This window comes from Perissodus microlepis, chromosome 18 (genome assembly GCF_051167445.1).
Source record: "Perissodus microlepis isolate ML-2025 ecotype Zambia chromosome 18, ASM5116744v1, whole genome shotgun sequence".
NCBI classification, from domain to species: Eukaryota; Metazoa; Chordata; class Actinopteri; order Cichliformes; family Cichlidae; genus Perissodus; species Perissodus microlepis.
In genome coordinates this window covers 24956446-24979865 of record NC_140478.1, presented here as the reverse complement: position 1 = coordinate 24979865, position 23420 = coordinate 24956446, and the positions used below count along the sequence as shown (strand labels likewise).

General features: G+C 39.4%; 1 protein-coding gene across 2 annotated transcripts in view; it reads left to right on the top strand.

The window, feature by feature from the left end:
* Positions 1-20858, top strand: part of LOC146367952 (guanine nucleotide-binding protein G(olf) subunit alpha) — a 55650-nt gene extending 34792 nt beyond the window's left edge. For both annotated transcript variants that reach the window (XM_084911774.1, XM_084911775.1), the window contains exons 6-12: positions 13195-13249; positions 13384-13457; positions 15489-15547; positions 16042-16162; positions 16452-16582; positions 16684-16751; positions 18459-20858. In XM_084911774.1, the coding sequence (XP_084767900.1) occupies positions 13195-13249; positions 13384-13457; positions 15489-15547; positions 16042-16162; positions 16452-16582; positions 16684-16751; positions 18459-18605 (655 nt within the window). In that variant the 3' untranslated portion in view covers positions 18606-20858. The remainder of the gene's footprint in view (positions 1-13194; positions 13250-13383; positions 13458-15488; positions 15548-16041; positions 16163-16451; positions 16583-16683; positions 16752-18458) is intronic.
* Positions 20859-23420: the final 2562 nt, after the last annotated feature.

Sequence of the window (23420 nt, the reverse complement as noted above, 5' to 3'; positions counted from 1 at the left end):
GTTTTGCACTGAAATGTAGGATCAGATCTGCTGGAACCTCGGTGGGACACCATCTACACAAACCACTGTCCTTAAGGTTGTTAGAGCCCCCTGTGGGACCGAGCCGTTCTCTCTCTTTTCAGTCGTCTCTTGAGGCCAGAAAGCGATAGCAGAGAGGATGTTGCGGAGCACATGAGAACACATGCCAAGCCTTTTCCCTGAGAGAGAGTGTGTGTATGTGTGTCTGTGTGTTAACCGCTTTTTACTTGAAGATGTTTAAGTGATGCCCTATGTGTGCCTGAGATTTTAGTTTTCCTCTAACTTAATTGTTTTGTCTATTCGTTGAGTTATAGATTCAAACAGCCAGCCTGGGTGGACATTTGAAAGCGGTTAAGAAAGCCTAAAGCTGCCCTGCGTTGCATGCTACATGCCACAAGATTGGCTACACTGCCAATGTGTTTTTATTTAGTTTCTAGAGACCAGAGGCTCTGACAGCTTCTTTTAGCCTGAGGAGAATCACATTAGAAACGCCACTCATTTCCATAGCACCTGATATACATTTTGGCTAAAGTGTCTAACATGTAAATCTGTGTCGTAATGTACAGTATGAAAAAAGTAAATCATCACTATGGCGGTTTTAAGCTCAGTGTAAGCAGTGCTGCAGAGGACGATGAGAACTTATGCTCCACTTAAAGATTTGGGGGGTGGGGAGGCTATAAATAGATTTTTTATTTTTGGGTTAAAATGCACGTCCAGCAGAGAGACAGAGCGAGCCTCGTGAATGGTGGATATCTGTGAGTCTGTTACTGTGTGCGCCGACCACACACATACACAAATACCTTTCTCTCTCTCTCACACGTACTCTCTCACACACACACGCACACACACACCCCCTGCTGTTGACCAGGAGTGTAAAGGCATAGTCTGCTGGAGGACAGCAGTGGCGCTGCAGGTTCCCTGCTCAGAGATTGTGGAATGGTTGTCCATAGATCCCATCCCCTCCCTCCCTCTCTCCTCCCCCTTTTTACTCCTCCTCTCTCCCCCTCGCTCTCTATCGCTCTCTCTTTACTGAGACTCCCCCTCCTCTCTCTCCCCCTATGTCGCTCCCTTTTCTCCCCCCACCCCCCTTAGAGCTTATGTAAACTAGCTGTGGAGCCAGGGCAAGCTGAGGCTATTTTTAGCAGCAGCACTGCAGAGCAGAAACTGGCTAGGGTCACGTGTGCGAAGCCGAATCAAAGGGAGTATCCCGGCAATGCGCTGTAAACAAAGGGAAGGTCAGTAGCAGAAGGTGAGACACAAAACGCCTCTGTGTTGGTTTTGTGTGTTTCTGTATATGTGTGTGTGTGTGCGTGCGTGTGAGAGGGAGAATATACACTTCCTGACTATACTTTCTCTTAATGCCCTGACATAAAACAAATCATTGTAAGTGTATGAATGCACTCATATGCTTCCCTGCTTTCTCTGTCTCCCCCTGCCCCACACACACGCACACACCCACACAGCTCAACCATTTCTTTCACTGCTGAGACAGACAGAGGGGAAGCTGAATGGATCAAAGTGAGGTTTGACACGCGAGGATACATTTTGCTGCCTAATCATGACCAGGCCTCCTCATCGGCTCCACACTCTCTCCCAGGCCTAGCAGAGTGAGCTACACACAGACTCTGAGCCATGCAGAATCTACAAGGGAGCACATGACCGTGTGTGTTTAGCATGTTTTGTCACACATGGGGATTTCAAACCCTCAGAGCACTGCTTCAAGGTTGGCCTCAATGCGTTCAGTAGCATGCAGACCCAGTTATCAGCGAGTCCAGAGGATAGTTGTGTCCAGCCACACCCAGGCAAAAGGTCTCCCTCCACCTCAGCCACTAGTCAAACAAGCCTCACCTTTCACCTCCTGTGGAACGTGGTCAGAATGGGACACAATGCTATTAATAGAAACCTTTTTATATAGAGATTTTTTTTTGGTGTCACAGCGGTTTGTTGACAGTTTGAGCTGTAGGGTTTTTTTGTCAGGCTGAGCTAAAAGAGGTAGCTTGGAGGCTAACTTAAGTAAACACTTGGTTGGGTGATTTATTGTTGCAGGCATTTGTAACCTGAGATTTTACAGCTTTATTATACTGAAAGTAACCACGTAGACATGGCTATCCCCCCCTCCACCCCCCCACCCGAGTCTAAGAGGGTCATGAAAAGAGAATATGCTACACCAGCGAACATCCGGTTCTTCCTCTTCTTCTTTTCCTGTTGTGGTTTTTCAGTGACTGATACTCTCCACTAAAGCAATATTTATTCAGAAATGTAATTCTTCTGCTGATGTGCTTTCACAGCTGCTACAGGTTACAGATGTACTTACATGTGCATGTTATGAAATAGTCTCCGTGTGTGAATACTGGAATATAATGCCCATACAAAGTAATCAGTTGATTTACATTTCCTTGTTTCATTTTCTCAGTCGTGTGGGTTTTAAGATTCGACTATATATATTTCAGTTTTTGGGTGTATTATTAAATGTTAGACGTTACTAAAAATTGTTACATTTAAACTTGGTTTAATATTTTCTACTTTACACCTGTATTTGTTATAAAAATGCATCTGGTGCCATTTTACCAGACATGATACATTCACAGAAGATTACTACTAGTAGTTGTAGTGCTGTTGCTTCTGCTGCTGTTGCTGTGGCTGAAATGGATGTAGGATTTGTTGACAGAGCTGCAGTTGAGATGTTTTTTTTAAGAACCATTTCAGATACATTGGTGTCACTGATTTTTATGACTGGTGTTTACTTTCAAATTCACAACTTTGATTAGGTAGACATATTTCAAATATGTTGGCCTAATGAAAAGCAAAGGAGACTTATTGTGCTCTCATCTCATAGAACCCAAGGTGTGCCCAGTGTTTTGTTTTTTTCTAGGTAGAAAGTTCTGTCTGCCTTGTGGCAGGTATTCACTAAACCATAAAGTCCTTTGATTTTAGATATTTTATAATATATAATCTTTTAGGCATTCTTTATTTAGCCCAATACAATTTTATTAAATAGTACATTGAGTAAGGTCTCTCCCCCCCTACTACAATAATCTGTGATACCTGTTTGAGTCCTCTGACCCTGTTTTGCACTTGTTAACTGGGAAAATAATGACACGATGCACTCATCCCACTAATCACAAACACATCAAATCATGTCTCTTCCATTTCCCCTGATCTGCTTGCATCACAGGAATGTGAGGGAACTAATTTGTACGAGGGATGTTCCTGGTGACTAATTTACTAGTCAAAGAACATTAACCAAAATTAAGAAAGTAATCCACAAAAAGATAAAAGTTGAGTGCAGGCTAAACTTTGTCCGCACAATATTTGAGAGTTGTGTGAGACTGCTGAATCACATTTTATTCAGTATTCACTTCAGTCGTTTTCATTGCTGCTGAAATGTGTGGTTAATTGTGGCAAGCTTGGCACACACAGGTGATGCCAGATTGGTTTTAGAGTGTGGCTAACGCTAGCAGTGCTGGCAGCAGTAGACTTTCTTACCTTGCATGTTGATGTCCACACATCTGTTGGGTTTTATGGAAGTTTTTCTCTGACACAGTCCAGAGACATACTAGATTAAAAAAACCAATAGTAATAATAAAAAACTGCAGAACTGTGCTGGGTTTTGTGGTTCTCTATGCGAGACAGAGGGAGTACTAATGAAATAATGAAATATGAGCTTGTTTTACATGCTAGCATTTCAGCTGCCAACTAGCAAAGGCAGAAACTATTAACCATTCAGGTGAATGATTTAATCTAAAACAATATCTGGACTATCCTGCTGCGTTTTAAGGTGGTTTGAGTTTTTGATTGTGTGAGATGTGTTTATCCCTGTGTATAGCTTAAACGAGGCTGCCTCGGTTTCACCAGTGGTTTGCATTTACCACTTGGTCGTAAAGCATCATTTTCATTTTGATGTGTGTCACCTGGGCCACACCTGTTTCAGTTATTCTTGTGGTTTAATGCCCTGTTGTTGTTGTTTTTTTGTTTTTGTATTTTAAACTTTGCCACAACCAACACTTTGTCTCTGAAGTTCTGCCTGACTTGGTGTGTTCTTTGCATGCATCACACAACATTTTACGTAGCTCCCATTCACTTAAAATGTGGCTGTTGATTTTGGTTGAACGGTTCAAGAAGTTACTTAATACTTTTATCTTGACCTTGATAGAAAATATCAGGAGATCAAGGAAAGAATTAATAAGGACATGGGAAGAGAGAGCTGTGGTGTGCAGGGAGTCCAACTGTACTCAAAAAGCTTCTTTAATAATGTGATGGTTGATGCCATTGACATGGTTCTGCAGTATGGTGGTGTACCTCTGAAGATGGACTACAAAAAGTGAATATTTTAAGTTTCAAAGTCCTTCCACTTTGTTTTGTCCACTTTTTAAAAATGTAAATCTACGACCTGCACACAGCGCAAAATCCTGATAACCACATTTTATTGCTGCAGTATAATATCCATCATTCACAAAACACATCAGCAGGTTATGACATGAAATGGAAAACACACTGTTAACATTTACATGATCTGTGTCTCTTGTCAGCTATGTTGATCGTTTGTTTATAATGACGTTTGCGAAGTGGGTTGCTATGAATTATGGGATAGCATTATCTTCTTTCCTTTCATAAAGGATGCTCCAGTGTATCCTCTCCTAAAGCGGGAAATAAATGAAGCATTGAAGGACCTTCCCTGAGTATCTAGAGAATTTGATCCAGCTCTTATTAAGGCTGCCACGCAGATACTTCCTGGTCACTTCACTCTGTAAGCAGATTTGACCATTCATCCAGAACTTGTGGTTGTATTTTACTCGTGAGCATGAGAAGGTGGATTTGGAAAATAATCTAAGCCGTGAGCTTGCGGTGGCTTCCCACCAAACATACAGATGCAGTATACAGTGACACAAATACAGTAATAGAAAGCCAGCGCAGGCCACGGTTCTGCTGTGTGTTGATGTATGAGCGCGTCTGGGAATGGAAGGATACAAGTGCAGCCTGGCTTAGGAAGAGAGGGAGAGAGAGGAGTGGTATGGACTGTCTGGGGTTGCCATGGGAACCCAGCTGCTAAAACCAGGCAGGGTCAGTGTGGAAGAGAGGCTGCATGCAGCGCGAGAGAAGGGATGCCACCCGGAGGCCTGTTTGCAAACTACACAAACATCATACGCACTGAAGTTCAGGCTGAATTCATCTTTAAATAGTAAGAAAGGAAAAAGGATATTAGCTCTGTTTATTGCAGAGTTTTCTTTCATCCTCTGTCATTATGGATTATTTCCTATCACCAGGTTGTTCAGGCCTGTAGAGCTTAGTTCAGGCTTATGCAATCTGCACTGATACTGTAGACGCCCCTGTCTAATATTAGTCATTGGTTATTGACTTTTGATTAGGGGAAAAGAGGAAAAGCTCATTTTCACTGGGTCACTGGTTGACTTCCAAGCGGAACAACTAATTTGACATAGAGGCTGCTGTTGTTTACAGGCAAGAGATTTGAAACCTGCTCGATAATGTTGATTTAGACTATTTTTACTAGGTTTTCTATTTCTGGCACAGACTCATTCAGTAGCTTACTGACAGCGCATCGATGTCGGGCTTCAATATTATTTAGAGAAACCCATAAGTCAATGGCACAGTGAGAACTGTATTTGGGAGCTCCACATGGGACACAGTTCATTCCCAATGTTCCCACTGTAGCTCCAATTCAGAGGCTGAGACTATTTTAAACAGAGGTAATGTAATGGTCCACACAGACACTAAGCAGAGACAAAAGGGCATTACAGGCTATTTTACATTTTTATACAACACCTTTCAAAACCACGACTTGATGCCGGCCTGGAAGGCGAAATGGAGGCCTTGAGATAAAGCAGGCTCTTTTGTTTACACAAGATTTGGTTTGACTTTCAGGAGTGTCTCCGTTCTTGCTCCTATATTTAGGAAGTACCCACTGAGCCGTTGATGGATTTGTCTAGTTTCAGATCCATCTCCCAAACTGCACAGTGTTCCTGTTTGGATGGATGAGCTGAACCCCGGGCTTGGATCTTTCCAGCAGGTGACCGGGATCCTGCACAGCTCCACCTTCGCTGTGTCCCGCCGCACGTGGCCCTGCGTGCTGTACCAGCTCAATACATCGGACAGGCCGTGTTATGTGATGAGCTGTGCAGCGCTGCCAGTTTTGTTAGGATACTGGGCGTGTTTTGTAAGAGAAGACAGATGAAGCGTGGAGTGGAAGTTCTTCTTTAAGTTTACAGTTGGTGTGTAGATACTAGTTTAGGTTAGACTTTTTGAAATGAGTACAAGTACAGCTGAAAACATTAGTCTGTTGATATAAATATAATCAACTCTTTGGTCATTTTTTAAAAAGAAATCTGCATTACTAAAGTGTTTTCAGCAACAATAACAGAATACGCTGCTTTTTGTTTTTATGAAATTTTTGTAAATTCATGGCATTATGTTTTTGCAAAAAGTCTGTCGCTTTATTTGACATAAGTTTATGCATTTTCCTGTTATTTCTAACCATTTCATAAACATGGCTGTTATGCTAAAGTAAATTCCGGTAGTTTTCCTTTCCTTTCGGGGGCACACCAAAAATTCCTCAAAGCAGGAAAAACCCCCAGCACTGCTAGCTTGAGAAAAAGTAGACACCTGAATCTGTTATCTTTGGCTGTTGGAAATTGTAATCATCTTCTGACATTTTATAGCCTGAGTTGTTAATAGAAGTGGGAAAGTCCTCAGAGAAAATGGTAATCCATTTAAACACAGTTAAAGTGGGAAATACTGAACTGTGAAAAGAGGTTTGAATATTTGATTTTAAAGCAGTAAATGCAAAGACAGTTTGTACTTTGCATGCAAATGGTTGTTTTCAAAGGGCTTAATTACCCATAATGCTCTTGGAAATCAATGCAATGAAAAAAGATGCTGACTACTCATGTTAAGGGCCAAGTTTTGCCTAGTTTTAATGTATGAAAGCATGTGTTTTTTTTGTTGTTGTTGTTGCTCAAAACAGACTAAATTGTATGTGGTGACCACAACTAGTCTGCATATAATTCAATTTGTGTTCTCTTACTTAACAGAAGTCTGTGAATTTTACAGTTATTTTCAGCCACTTTCTAAGCAAGAAACGTATTGAAGCTTGATTAAATTAAGCCCAGCTTAAGAAAAACTGCCTTTCACATTTATTCAGAAAAATATTTGGGGACTTGGATCTATACAACTTGTACACAATACAAAACTGAATTAAATGCACATTACAGATAAAAATACGCACAGTTCAAACAGAAAACATTTAAATGGAGGGTTACCAGTTAGAAACAGTGCAGTGGGTCTGTTGTGTCCAGCAGTGTGTTTTCAGGCGCTGTCACCAGCCAGTTGGAGACTAAAGTGAGAGTCCATTATACTGGCCCGCGCGCTCAAAATATGGAAACTATTGATCGGATCCTCTGAACTGCTAATTAAAGATGGTCCGCTATTTGTAAAAAGTCAACCCAATTATCAAATGAGCACATGAGTCTGGGTTGCTGTGGGTCGGTATGAAGGTTTCCAGTGTGTTGGAGGGGATTTTTTTTCCCCAGTATTTATTCCTGTGTCTTTTGATGTCTTCAATTTTGTTTTGCTTTGGACACGTGCTTTTTTTTTTTCATGCACATAATTAGATTTTAGCACAAATTTAAAAGTGATCTGTTCTATTTTGGTCGTCTCCTCCAGATATCTGGTTTATTTTGGTTGTTTCCTTGTTGTGCCTGTTGCAAGGCAAACGTGTACCCGAAGAAGGTGCTGTGGAGCTGGGTGGCCAGTGACCCTGAGCTCCTGGTGGAAACATACCCACCATGAAAATCTTCCACCTGCACCCTTTTCTGCTCAGTGGGCAGCAACATGTTGCCCGGGGCACTTTGCATTAACTGTCCCTCAACATATCGGAGTGCTTGAGTGAAGCTCAGCCTGCGTATGTGCAATAATGTTTCTGTATGTGTTTCATGGAAAGACTAGGCAAATGGCACAGAAGAACTAGAAGGGGTGCACTGCTAAGTGAAATGAACGGCTTAGCCATTTAGCGCCATAAAGGGGGCTTTTTTTTAACCTGAAGATAGCACTGTGAAAGCTCATCTCAACCAGGGACGTGTGACGATGTTGTTTGTGCCGTGGTTTAAGTCGAGTTTTGGGAATTGTTACATCCTCGCTTTAGAAAGTAAACAAAAACGGTAAAGAAAGCTAAAAATTGTTACGATGCCTCTCATTGGTGGGGTCTGACTATATTGAACTTGCTGTGTAGTATATTTCTTATGTCAATCCATATGATTCTGCCCACAACAAAGTTTATACATAGCACACAGGCTGGCCCACAGCACCAGCCCAACACAAAAAGAATAAGAGGGGGACTGTTAGAGAGCAGATTGTTGGTATTTTTTCTTTTTAACTTTAAATATATATACAGAGAACAAACTGTCATGAAACAGTAAAAAGCCTTCTTTATAAGAGCGCTACTGTGCCAGGCTAAAAACAAATGAGAAATTACATCTCATTTAATGTGGTTTGATGGTTGTGAACAAATTTTAAAGTCATAAAACTAATTCATAAATGCCAAGCATAGTTTTCTGTGTATATATTGTACACATGCTAAAAACAAAGTGGCAAAATGGCGGCCTGCTATCCCTCCAAAGCCACAAATATGACAAAATGACCACATCACACAAAGATCTCCGACGCCAGCGTTGAGCAGTTCTCAGAGGAAACTGAAGAAACGGAGCACAAACCACAGATTTCTCTGGACCTTAAACCCGTCTATTTGTAGCACTCAACTAGAACAGCTGTAGTCACTGTAAACTGCACTGAAACCTTTTGATAAGGCATTATCTGGTCGGCCACTTGATGATCAATGTTATCTTTTTCGGCCTTTTTTCCTGGATCCAGTACTCTTGTTTTTTCTCTTTCTTTTTCTTTTTCTAGCCTCTTCCTTGTACAGAGACTATATTTGGATCTCCAGTGCTCTACCAATAGTACTTCTGTCACATGGCAGTCACAAAGCACTCAGTAATTATAACCTAGCTGGGTTTCTGCAAGGAAGGCTGACTAAAAATACTCTCACATTGTTGCAGCAATGGGGCAAAAAAGCTGGAGAATTTTAAAAGGCTTTGCCTGTATTTTTGCGTGTGTGTGAGTGAGGAACACTTTAACATATACTGCGCCGTCTCAAATAACAGTGCAGTGCAGTGGGGTTTACTGGTTGTGTTTCTTGTCTCCAGAGAAGCGCTAATTGGTAAATAATATAATTAATTGTGTAATATGATGGGTGTGCTTCATGTTGTATGACTTCAGAGCCAGGACAAAAAGTAAACGCTGTGCTCTAAACCACAGATTCGTGTTTTCTCTCTCTCTGCGCTTATTTTATTTTTATTTATCCGTCACATCTTTTAGTGTTTATTTAAAATCATGTTTTTTCTGTTATTGTACTCAAAGTGAACTTGATTATTTTCTTGATCACTAACCTGCCGTTATTTTGGTAATTGAGTATTTCTGAATGTGTGAATTGGATAATTTATAGTTGACAGGTGAAAGTGTTTAAATATTGAATAAATGATAAGTGATAGGTACTTAAATGCATAATATATTGTGTAACACGCACAAACACGTCAACCGAAAAGGTGACAGACTTACGGAAAACATGAGTATTCTGGTTTCAGATGATAAAGCATGTTTGAATGATGCTTTTGAAGGAGCTTAAAATGTAAGAAATATTGAAGAGGAATTGATGAGAACCTTTAAATTCACAATTCACAACTTGTAACGTTAATCACAGTTAAAAAATAAAGCAAAAAAACCTCGATGCAAGTCAGCTTCATACTTTTTATCAGCTAGTTGAGTTTGAATATTTTGAGATTATTATTATTTTTAATCGCAAATCTTTGTTACATGATCTCAGGTTCTAGGACTTTGATTCATCACCATATTCTGACATTTCATAGAGGAAACAATTAATGCAGCAGACTAACCACTAACAAAAGTGTGAGTCTGAGACCTGATCTCATGAAATGTTCACGCTGAATTGGCTTCCTACCTGATGAAACATTTTCAGAAGCCCACATTGTTTACAGAGTCTGGTTGGGGTTTTTTGTGTGTGTTTTGCTGCCCATTTGTCTGTAATTGCCTATGTGCATCATTGACCTCTATACTCGTCAGAAATAACTTAAAATTAAATTCTCATTGCTACGACCCCAGCTCCCCAGGGGAAGGGAAACATTAACAACCACTTGAAAATGGGTTTGGGGAAAATTATCATCTTTTACTGAGTTGAAGTCTACAGAAATAATATAGCTAAGCGGAAAATAAAAATAGGACGGCTAAAGGCAGCAAGAGCTGCTAAAAATAATCATAACCAAAAGAGACTCTTACCTTAGGTTATTTTCAGCTTCCTGCTAAAACCATATAACAAAATAAACAAAAGCACTAGTCTTACTTGTCTTCACAAACTCTTCAAACTGAACACAAGATGATGTGGATTTTATTGTTTACTTGTTTTTTGTTTTTTTTTTCCTTTCCTGGGAAACGCTGGCCAGTTTTGTTTATTCAGGACTCAAACCACTAACATTATACACATAATAGAATTATAGACAAAGAGATGGTAGATGCAGGGAGACACGTAACCATACAAGATGTAGTGTAAGATAGAAAATCCCACACGGATTGTGACGTTTCGTTACAAAGCAAACCATGTCCATAAACGTCTCTGGTGTGTGTGTGTCAGGTCTGTAAAGATGATTTTCAGGCTGAATTGAATGTCTAAAATGTGTATTCACGTTCACCTTCAAAGGTCAGGTTGTAAATCAAAGACATTAAAGAATTGTGGGAATTTTACATGCTGGATTAGAGTGTTGATCCAATGGAGAGGAAGGGTAGTAAAATAATAAAAGGACAATTTTTAGATCCCAACTCAGGCTATGGTAATGTGTCCTGAGCACTTCATCTGTTACTTACTTAAATATTGCATAATTAAAACGGCACGAAAAGAAATTACATTACATACATGTATTTTGGACGTCAAATGCGATGTATAACCGGCTGATTTTGGACAGCATTTTTATTTATTTTTTAAAAATAATGATGGCGTCTTTGGTTTCCAAGTGAACTGCTAGAGTTAATTTCAGATGTGACCTTCCTTTTCTCTGTACTGCATATGTTAAATGTAATCATCCTGCAAGCGTGTTTACTGTTCATGTATATGAATTTACTGTGAGAAAGTGGAGTGCTCTTTCAAAAATAGCCTTACTTCTCCTTTTTTGTGGGCAGAAACAGTTGGTGTGATGAAAACATTGTTGTCGGAGCACATGAGCAGCGTCTCTGTTATCTAATGGTTCATAATAGAGCATTCATTCTCGGTTATTTAATTCTCATTGGGTGTGTTAGGTGCGCTACTTGTAGGGCTGAAGTGGAAATGAACTGACTACAAAAACTCTAAACCTGAACGCGGATCTTCTGACGCTTTGGGTTTCCTGTGCACCGCACCCGTGTTGGCTGTCTTGTGATAATGTGAAGCTGGCGAGCGTTTGGGTAGAAAATGAAGGATGTGAGGGGGAGCCTGTTTGGTCCACATCTGTGTCCTACTTACTAGAATCACTCACCAGCTTCAGATGTAGATGAGGAAACTTTGTAAGATGTACACACTTTTATCCCCTCTGCTCTGACAGACACTTTGTACCATTCTTTCTATAAAATGTGTCTGCCATATGGCATGGCTGTGACCTGGAGCACTTTGGATTTAATTTGAAATAAAGCAGGGTGATGGAGATTCAGATGTTCTCTTCCTGATGGAGTAATCAATCAGGTGATGGAATAATGTATATGCTTTTTGGGAAAGTGACATTTTCAGTTGTTTAAATTGTTTAACCCATAGTCCTCCAAAATAATAATAGAAATATTATAGTTTGCTGCCCCTCCCTGAACCTGGTTCTGCCGGAGGTTTCTTCCTGTTACAAGAGAGTTTTTCCTTTACACTGTCTCCAAGAGTGTGCTCACAGGGCGTCATCTGATTGCTGGTGTTTTTCCTCTCTAATATTGTTGGATCTTTACGTTACCATACAAGTGCCTTTAGGCGACTGTTGTATTGATTTGGCCCTACATAAATAATAGTAAATTGAAATTGAATTACAAAGACCGCTAATTTTTCACATCTTCAGTGTTTTGCTTTTTTTGGTTTTGGTTTTTCACAAAGACAAGAGATAAACTTTTTAAATGGTTGTCACTTTACTTTAGGAAAGTAAATAATCATTAAATCATATAAACTGTGTGTGAGAGAGCGCAGTTTATAGCTTTTTTTTGCGAGTAATATATGAATTTTGTGCAGTAAGCACATTTGTATTGTAGCAAGCATTTTTGCTTTGGGCCCCGTAGTTGGTTAATTTCTTACCCTGTCATTCAGTGTTGCTTAATAGTAAAGCTGTTAACAACAACAAGCTAGATATCAGTGAATCCGTGCTAAAGAGAATAAATGTTGAAATATTAACAGCTGATCTATACATTTGGCTCGTGGACTTATTCTTAATAACATTGCGCCTTGTCTTTTCAAATACCCGTGGTGTATTTTAAATGTATCATGGCCCTTGGACCGGCCTTGCTGGAGTCTTTTCATGATGTGATCCAGATGATCCAGGGGCCTGCGTGACCATGTGTCCCCAGCCTCGGTGTCCTCATCCTGCCTGCTGTGCTGCAGAGAGGCCCAGCTGCTGCTGCTACCGCTGCACATGCTCTCTCAGTAGTGAAGAGATGGCAACAGCAAGCTGTCTAACCTCCACAGTAACCGCCTTATGTAATCACTCTGGCTAGAGACAGACCAAAATAGCCCAGACTGAGCAGGCCTGCCCTCTTGTGGCATACAGCTGCCTTAACACCGGCCTAGCAGGCCTAAAACAGGAGTCAGACATGGCAGCCGTTTCCTGCAGCATTCAGTCTAGTATGTAAATATTTTAATGTACTGCACAGATATAGCAAAATGCATTATGTGGCATTTGTAGTTTCCAGCTGATCAGATCTGGAGTTATATTTTTGGGTTAGTTCAGTGAAGACTGAGTATTTATGAAAACAATGGTCAATTATTTTATAGTTTTACAGTTTAGTGACTTTACATTTTGTATGTTGATGACTCTTTCCGCAGCACATACAAAATGGTTGGAAGACAAACAAACTTTAACTACTCTTCTGTTCCCTCCTTTGCAGTTTCCTGGACAGAATTGATTCTGTAAGACAGAGCGACTACACGCCAACAGACCAGGTCAGTTCTCCTGCCAGTGTACTCAGTATTAAATGTATAAATCACCAGCAAAACCCTGCCTGTTGTTTTTCTTTCTTTTTCCCCCCTCCTTTCCCTGAACTGCATGTTTTTTTCTTTGTGTTCACTACGTGTAGGACCTGCTACGCTGCCGAGTGTTAACTTCAGGGATTTTCGAGACGAGGTTCCAAGTAGATAAAGTGAACTTTCAGTAAGTCTCTGCTTAACTTTAACAAGGACATAAACACACACATTGAAGACATGTTTGTCCCCATTTATTGTTTGCCAACTTATGTAAACCCTGTTAGCAGCTTGTGTAGCCAGGAGTTAATAAGGCTACTTTGAAAAAGAAGAAGTCCAATTTGACATGGAAATGAAATAAAATAGTTGGGAACAGGGTTAAAATGGGACCTTTGGGGTTGACTGCACAAAGCTGATCCAAAAATCTGTGTTTCTAGATTTTTGTCTATTTGATAAACAAAATGCATTTTAGCTGTGAGTCAATGGAAAAAGGAACGGTTTTATTTATTTATTTTTTCCTGGTAAGTTTTCCAAACTTTTTTGGGAGGGGCAAAATGTTTTGTATATAAGAAGAAAAAAGTCTGATTTTAGGCAGAAAAACATGAAGCGTGCCGAACTAGAAATGTTTCATCAGCTAAGTAACTATAGCCACATCCTACCGAACTAACTGAACAGCACACCAGGTTTCAACATAACCATCCGATGGCCCGTTAAAAAGTAGGCTGGGAAGTTGATCAGCAGTTGTCAGCAGTATTTTCACATTAGTTGGTTTAAATGTGAAGGAAAGCTGTTTTTTTTTGGGGGGGGGGTTACACACTGATGCACACACAGCTCAGCTAACTTTAACTTTGAGTGTCGACAGCAACCACACCCCTCTACTGGGCCAAGCCTACAAAGGCACAAACGATTTACACTAATTATTTTCAGATTTGAATTATTAATATAAAATATAAATCTACTAGTAGATGATGCTATATTATCATAGATTATGGCAGCTGTAATCACAGAAATTAAAGTGGCGCTACTGAAAATGTGTTCTGCCGGCTCTGGATATTGGTCTGGTTTTGTAACACAGACCTGGCAACCCTGACGTGTACATATAAATACCAGAAGGTCTCAGTTTTCATTGCCACATTCCTCTTTGTTTGTTGTTTGTTGGTTTTTGATGAGACGCCATTATAAAGTACTTATGGGAAGGATCAGTATTATCATTGTGTTTCCAGCTCATTCCATTATTTACACCCCTATGAACAAAATAATCACGAGCCCCGTATTCCTTCTAAAATTGGTTTATCTAATATTGCCTTTTATGCAGCAACTTTTCCAAACTTCACAGAATTGTGAAAATGAGCCCGTCTAAGTGTTTTCCGGATTTCCAGTAATTTTCTTTTTTTTTTTAAAAAAAACATTGGACTGTGCCTCCTTGTTGGATCACTGCCCTCTTGGGTGTTATTGCTATATTTACTCTGGCCTCGTGTTAAGAGCCTCAAATGTCATAAGTTTGTTCCTTTGAACAAAACCCTGAGCCCACAACCTGCTCAGCAGCTGGAAGAAGAGGTAGAAATGCACGTCATAGAGGTGACTAAAATGCAAAATGATTCCCCTGCGGTCGACCAGTGTGATTTCTGAGCCTGTTGCAAGTTATTTACTGTTGGTTACAGTTATTAGAGCAGCCGATAAAGGTTAGAGTAAATGTTTTGTAACAGCTTTGATGATGTCAGATGAGGTGACCCATTTCCGCAGTCGCAGACACAACAGTCTTATTCTACCATCTGAAATGGGCCTTTGTATCACATTATATCATCCTAAACGACTGGTTAAAAAAAGGTCTGGGTCATGACTTCCCTTTGGGTGTGCGTTTGTCATTATTCAACTTTGATCACTCCCAAACATCCAGCCACGGACACACAGACATTACAAATAATTTCGCCCTTCGTAACATTTATTAATTAATGGATTATTTATGCGTCCACAGCCATTCCGTAAGTGTCAAGGATCTCTTTTTGCAAACCAGAAGCACATGTAATACAAGACAGAAACACGTCTTTTGTGAGGATTTTTAATTTTATTTTGAGTCTTTATCAGGACAATCTGTGAAACAAAACTGGTGTGTCAGTGCCGTACAGTATGTACCTGATGCCCCCCAGTCCTGAGTGATATGAGCTCTTTGATCAGAAGAGGGCAGCAGCGAGTATCTGACCCATTACTGTCTCTTCCACAGCATGTTTGATGTTGGGGGCCAGAGAGATGAAAGGAGAAAATGGATTCAGTGCTTTAACGGTGAGACTTTTCCTCCTTGTTTTCCTTCAAATAGCCACACTGCACATCCTCGACCTGCAGCTCATTCTCCTCCCATTACATCCTGCCCGTCTTAAGGCATTTTCTCTCAGCTCCAGCATCCCGTCAGTTGCATAAGGACCAGTCCAAATCTTAAATTGGTATTGAAGAGCCTAGTCTTTTGACTTGTTTATAGTCAAATCTGAGCTGTCTTGTTTTTTGTTTTCCTTGACACAAAGTGCTCTTTTAGTCAGTTGTTTCTATTTTTACATTTTCTCCTGGTTTTGGTTTGCATATTACTATAAATTTTGCTTTCCTTCTCACTGCACTATTGTGTGTTTTTAAACCTTGAATGTTAATACATTTCCCTTAACTGGAAAGCACTTTGTGTCCACTCCCGTAGTTTGAATGCCATATAAATAAAGGTGATTTGGCACGACTTGAATATACTCCTTAAGACCAGTGACGTCAAAATCTATCTCCTCGTTTTCTTCCAGACGTCACTGCGATCATCTTCGTGGTGGCCAGCAGCAGCTACAACATGGTAATAAGGGAAGACAATAACACCAACAGGCTACGGGAAGCTCTGGACCTCTTCCGCAGTATTTGGAACAACAGGTGAGTCCCCTTTTTTTTTTTCTTTTTTTTTTTTTTTTTTTTAACTCAAAATGTTAGAAAATGCTCACTTTCCTTTTGCAATGAGAGAGAAGGCCCACATAAGGCTTAAAAAGTAGTAAATATAAGTAAATAAAACCTGCTTCTGTCTCACCTTTATCGTGATGTGTGTAAATGACTGTGTCAGCTTTATCTTTGAAAATCCCAAAATTTCCACGACTGAAGGTTGAAGCTTGTGCAGTTTCTTTAATGGTGTTTTTTTTTTTCTTTTTTTTGTTTGTTTGTTTTTCAGATGGTTACGCACTATATCCGTCATATTATTCCTGAACAAGCAGGACATGCTGGCTGAGAAAGTACTAGCTGGAAAATCCAAAATTGAAGACTACTTCCCTGAATATGCTCGCTACACCATACCAAATGAAGGTTTGTTCCTTTCTCAGTGCACCTGGCTCGTCTATGTCCAGACAGACTTTTGAATTCCTCGTATCGGTCTGTATTAACGTTAAATTTCTTTTCCTTTTTAGCAACTCCTGAACCCGGTGAAGACCCGAGAGTGACGAGAGCCAAGTTCTTCATCCGAGACGAGTTTCTTGTAAGTGTATCAGCGTATGTCTGAAGTGAGCTGAAGTCAATCAGTGTCCAGCCACGAATACACTTGTCCTGTTAATTCATAACTTAGTATTTTACACACGTACCTGTAATCCCAGCTGGGCCTGTTATGTTGCTTTGAACCCGATGAACCTTTTCTGGTGGTGCCGACCTCCTCGTGGGGACAAGTTTTCCGCAGATGCGCAACGCTGATTTCAGCAGCTACTACTGCTGCTACGAGTCCTGCCGCTGATCGCGAAACACATTCTGTAGGGTTAAAAATTAAATTCGGTTGCATTTGTTTTTACTATAAATGGCTGTAACGAAGCTGTTTTTGCATGGCCTTTTTTGTATACACTCTGTAGTCACAAATAATCTTTAAGACACAAATAACATTATTATACAGGTTATAACTTTATTAGTAGGACTTAATGCTGCAGCAATAACTTGAAGCATTTAGTTGAGGACGTGAAGGGTTACATCTGTTCTTGGTGTTTGAATGTGAGCTGTTCTGTGGCTGAATTCATTTCTTTCATATCAAAATAGTGACTCCAGCGTTTCAGTTTAATAGTGACCAATGTTGTTCTTATTTAGTGGGTAGAACAAATATGGGTCTAGTGTGGTTATCTGACCAGTGTTTAACACGCTAGACACACTTACGGTCATGTAAGCTGTATTTTGCTCTAAAATTACTTGCCTCAGTTTCTAGTAATGACAGCGAGCTTGAAAGCTGTGAATTTCCCAGAAATAAATGCGTTATGATAGTATTCCTGTTACCTGGGACAGATACCTGGGAATATGTGTGACGGGAATCACGTACTCCAAATGTAGTGCACTTTTAGGAAGAATTATGCAAATTACAGACTTCCTTGTATCACAACTTTTTTTTTTGGTGCACATTGGTGAAAGATGTCATTTTTACAGATGCAAACTTTTTACAAAAATGAAGACGAAACAAGCGCGGCACAGTGTAACTGCACATAACTACTGAGCCACTTTGTCGTCAGGTAGAATAATATTTTAAGTGTGAATTGTTAGGGGAACCCCCTGCCCCCAGAGTGTTTTCATCAGCGTCTGATACACACATCAGTCAGAATTAAACTGTGGCAATCTATTCATGCCTGTGATGTGATATCTAACCCATAGAGGGCGCTAAAAATAAGAAGTTGAGAGGCCTTTATGTGTCAAAGTACTGAAAGTGCACAGAAAACTTAGAATAGCATTGGCTTTAGCACATTAATCTTAAATATGCTGAACAATATTCAAGGAAAGAAGCAGGAAAAGCTAAATGCTTCAGCTGAATTGAATACTTTAAATAATATATAGTAAGGCATGTGCTTTATTCAAAGATGAAATAAAACTATTTATCATCACATTTACAAACAAAAAGAAAACTGATGTGTGAAATTAAGAATGGATACTAAAGTCAGTCAAACCCAGTGGTGTTCAGAACAGATGTGATCCAGATATTTTGAGTAAAATGACAGTGAAGTGCTCAGATGAGTCACAGTTTAAGCTGCAGAGGAAGGAAGTAGTGTGATTTTTAGGTGGGGATGGTGCTGTAAGAGCTTTTAGCTGTAAAGAAAAATCAAATAATGGGGAAGGGAAGAAACGAGAGCAGCAGATCTGAGAAACTGAGGGAACATCAGGGAGGCTAAACGTGTGCTCGTGGCGTGGAGGATGTGACGTGTCGTGTCTGTGTCCTCCTCAGCGGATCAGCACTGCGAGCGGCGACGGCAGACACTACTGCTACCCCCACTTCACCTGCGCCGTTGACACAGAGAATATCCGGCGGGTGTTCAACGACTGCCGGGACATCATCCAGAGAATGCACCTGCGGCAGTACGAACTCTTGTGATGGGAGACCGACTCCGTCAGCCTTCTGTGTTTTTTGTTTTTTTTTTCTCCACCATTCTGCAACCTTGACGAACCTTTCCTCCTGCTCCTCCCTGACTCTTCACCCCACATCCCCAGAAGAAACCCACCCCGACCGCCCCTCCTGTCGAGGACTATGAAGTACTACTGAAGTGTGTCAAATCCTCTTCCTCTTTTTAACTTCTTAGCTTTTTGTACTACTTTTTGTTTTCTCTCTCCGAGATTTCGTCCCCATTTCACAGATGTAAAAGGAAAGCTGGGGAACAAAGTTGATGTGTGCCGCTTCTTTTTTTTTCTTCTTCTTCTTCTTCTTTTAATCCTTCCTTTTTGAATGCCTTGATTTTTGTCATTCCACTAAGCCTTGGGCTACCTCCTTTTATTTTATTTTTTGCCCCTTTGTGTCCACTTTTTTTTGGCTTTGTCTTTGGACTTGGACTGGTGGGCGAGGACACATAAAACACACCTGGAGGACCTCAGTGCAGAGGCAGTATGTGTGTGTAATGAAGAGATGGAGGAATGCCATGTGAACGAGTGTGTGTTTAACCGCCATGACCCCTCACCACCTCTTGTAATATTTTTTTTTGGCCTATCACCCCGCCCTCAGCCTCTCTGACCGCCTTCTTCTCCCCGCGTTGAAGACGACTGGACGGAGAGGGAACCGAATGGATGAAGAGATAAATGCACTTTGCATCAGGTTCCTTAATAACTTTTGTTTTTTTGTTGTTGTCGGTGTTTTTTTGTTTTTGTTTTTGTTTTTCCAGAGGAAGCATACACACAATGTAGCATCACAATATTTATTATCCTGTCGCCCTGCTTGCCGAGCTGCAGGGCGGACCGAGCAGCCGAGAAGACGTGTGGAGCGAGAGATTAAAGATGGGAGGGGGGCAGAAATTACGGCGACTTGAAGACGGATTTTAATGAAGGAAAAGGGACTGAGCTCTCTGCACCTTAGCCCTGTTGCCTCCACGGACTCGGACCTGCCTCCTTTTTCCACACAAACCATCCTTTTAGCTTAGAGATACTGATGGGGAGGAGGGTGGGTGGGACGGGAGAGAAAAAAAATGTATTGTTTTTTTTTTTTGGTTTTGGTTTTTTGGGGGGGTTTTTGTTAACTTGTACACTGTGCAAGGTTGAATTATCCTGTACAGACTGTAAAATGTAATATTATTTTGTACAACTTAATTGAAAGAAAAACAAATCTACTTGTAGATCTTTGTGCCTTGATTATGGCTGTACCTGTAAATGAGCTCAGATGTAAGTATGTTTTCAACTGCGCTGTACAGCTTGATGTCAAACTCTATCGGCAGCGAAAGACTGCAGGTAGGGGACTTTCTCTGTAGAGTTTAGTTTTTTCTGGTTTATAAAAAAAAAAGGAAAAAAAAAGGAAATGCTGTTTAGTAAGAAATAAAAAATAGGGGAAAAATCCTAAAAACCTGTATACATTATGCAAATTAACCACTTACCTGCAGTGAAGACCAGATGTTGCAGCGCCATGCCTTTTTTTTTCGTTCTGTTTTTTTTTTTTTTTTTTGTTTTCCCTCCTTTTATTATATATATTTTTTGAATTTCACAGCTTTAAACAAACATTTGAATTCCATTGAAAGTGTCCAAATTGCAACCTGGTGTTGTTTTAATAGGAACCAACGTTTTTTCGATATGAAGTGCGTGTGCGTACGCGATCCGTACTGATGTGCGTGCCTGTGCGCATGTGTACATAAAACAAACATAGACTCACAGATGCATTGTGTGAGTGTGTGTGTGAGAGAGAGTGTTGGAGAGCAAGTGTGTATGTGTGTATAAAATTTTATAAATGTATGTACATGTAAATTTATAGGTCTATATAAATATATATGTACAATTATACATGTTTAATTATGTGTGTGCCTAGGTGTACATACCTATGTATGTATACGGTAAATATGTATACATACACACATAGGAAAGCATGTTTAGAATGGAGATGAATAAATGAGAGCGTGCAATATTAGTAATTCTTTGGTCCTTTGGAGCCATACCCGATGGCACAGGCACTATGAATGTGTGAGCAGCACCCAACAAGACGAGCTCTTCTCCTTGTACAAACAGCATCAGCCTTTTCTTCTGCTACAGTACACGTCTATCCCCAACAGAGAGTGAACTGACTGGAGGTGCAAAAACCTTGTTTGGCCTGGGAGGATGATTAAATGACATTTTTATTTTCTTTAAATAAAGAGGCACATTAGAGGACTTTGCTTTATTTCCATCTTGGTGTCCAGTTGTGTCCGGATTTTCTTTATTCATTGGTGATTTAAAAAAAAATAATTTATGTGGAAGACCGAAACTACCAAAACAAATAAAAACAAAAAATGATTGGATAAGTAAATCAATATGCCATTAAATGCACCAAATATTGGGCGAGCATTTATAAAATGTGAAACTAATAAATACTTAATATATTGCTTTTTAAATTATATTCGGTATAAATCTCTAACATTAAAATGGTATAAATGGTGATGGTCAATATTTAATACTGCATCAAGTAAGTTTTAATTTGATTCTTTAAATGTTTACACGTGTGTCACTTTTCCACTTTATCTAATTTCCCATTGAATTTTGACTTTATACCCAATTTATTACTTTTAATATAATTTCCCATTTTCCTGACCCACAAATAGTTTTTCTATAGGTTATTTGTAATACAAAAGCAAATAAAGCAGAAATATTACTCGTCACATTTTACAAATTAATTTATATTTGATGCATTTCGGCCATGTTAATTTTAATTCCTTAGAAAATAATTAATGATTTGATAAATATGCAAATTAATGCATCAGAAATAATAGTTATAAGTTATGCATAATTGTGTTTTCATGTGGTTCTGTTAGTTTTTTACAATTACATCGCCTTTACAATATTTTACTTTCTCGCATTAGTTATTAGTTTCGAAATCTGTTTACTTCTGTATTTTCTTCTGTATTTTTCATGCGTTTCAAAGTATAAATACAAAAGCAAATTAACCTAAATATCAATTTATGCCAATTGTTATGGATTTGTTAATACCTACATTTTTCATATTTCTTTCATGCATCTAAAGGCATGTAAGGGTTATTTAATTACTACTTTATTTGTTATTTTTGCTGTTTTGTTACTAATATTTGAAACTATTGTGAGGAGAGCGAAGCTGGGTACTTTCGGTATCTTTTTGTTTTTAACTTTGAGATGATCATGATAAACAGTTTTACCTGATTTTACAGTTCTGGTTGATTAAACTTCACAGAAGGCAGGTTCAGCTAATAAAGTTAATAATGGCTGGCTGTATGTGCTAGGAGTGCATAGAATTGGACGACAATATTGTGCTAGTTCTGAGTTTTCATGTGACATTTTTAAAAATGTATTGTTACCATGAAACTGAAATCACACATTCAAAAACTGAAATGACTGATAAAATACTCGATCCACTTACTATGAAATAAGAACAAAGTGTTGAGAGAAGAGATGATTGAAAGTTTAAATACTGATTTAAATCCGTGACATTAGTTGCCAAACTGTAAGTAAGAGATAAGAAGATGGTAAATATAAAGTTTTCTAAACTTACGTTTTAAAGTTACTAATAAACCAGACATTCCTTCTTTTATGCTAATTAACAAATTCATAAAAAACTACAACAATGCCTCAGCTGACTCCAAAGCCCTATAGCTCAAAAGACTGGTGGGCTGTGGCAGTTAGGTTTCACAGCTAATTACCCATGCCTTTTTTCACACCTTGGCTCGTGGGGGAGTCACATGATTAATAGTGGGCCAACGACCTTCAGCATGACTTAAACAAAGGAGCAGACCCCACCAAGGTGTTAAATACCAGGTGGGGCAAAACTTCTTCACAAATTAAAGAAGTCCAGGTGACTTCTTTTCAAGCTCTCAAGACTATCATATCCATGACTGAGAGCCTACACAGTCACACAACCATTTAAAAACAATTTGATCAGTCAGTAAGCTTATACAAGAGTGGAAAACGTATAACAGCTCTCAATCTTCCTAGGAGTGGACATTCCAGCAAACTCACCCCAACCTCAGACGGTGCAATGACTCTCAGACTCTACAGGCATCATTTAGCAAGTTAAATGTTAAAGTTCATGACAGTACAATTAGAGTATGGCTCGTTTGGAGAGGATGCCAGGAGAAAGCCTGGCAGCATGGCTGAGGTTTGCAAATGTGCATCTGAACAAACCACAGGATTTCTAGAACAATGTCCTGTCAACAGATTAAATCAAAGTGGACATTTGGCCATAAAGTACAGTGCCACGTCTGGCAGAAATAAAGCACAGCATCGTAGTACAAAGATCTCATTCAAGTGTAATGAAAATCATCATGATGATGATTTCAGGCTTGTTTTGAAGCTACGGGACCCGGGCACCAGCAGTCATTAGGCTGACCAAGTCTGTATACCAAAGTATTCTAGAGTCAAAACCATCTTTTTAACCACAGCTAAAAAGATGAAACTGGGTCACAGTTAAGGTCTGTTCTATAGAATTTATAATCCAATCAATCAATAAATAGTGAATAATTTAATATAAAATAAACATAGTGTATTAATCCTGCACATTATTAAAGTAAAAAATGAAGTTACTTTGTTATACTGTTGCTAAAAGCTGTTTTCTCAGTTATAAAATGACTAAAATAAAAAACAACCAAGCAAACCAAACGCAAAAAACCCCAAATGAAAACAAATTTTGAACCGATTTTTTTATATTTTATTTCACATGAATCTGCAAACATAAAATATTTGTACCTATATATTAAGGATTTCGTCTGTCGCGTGTGAT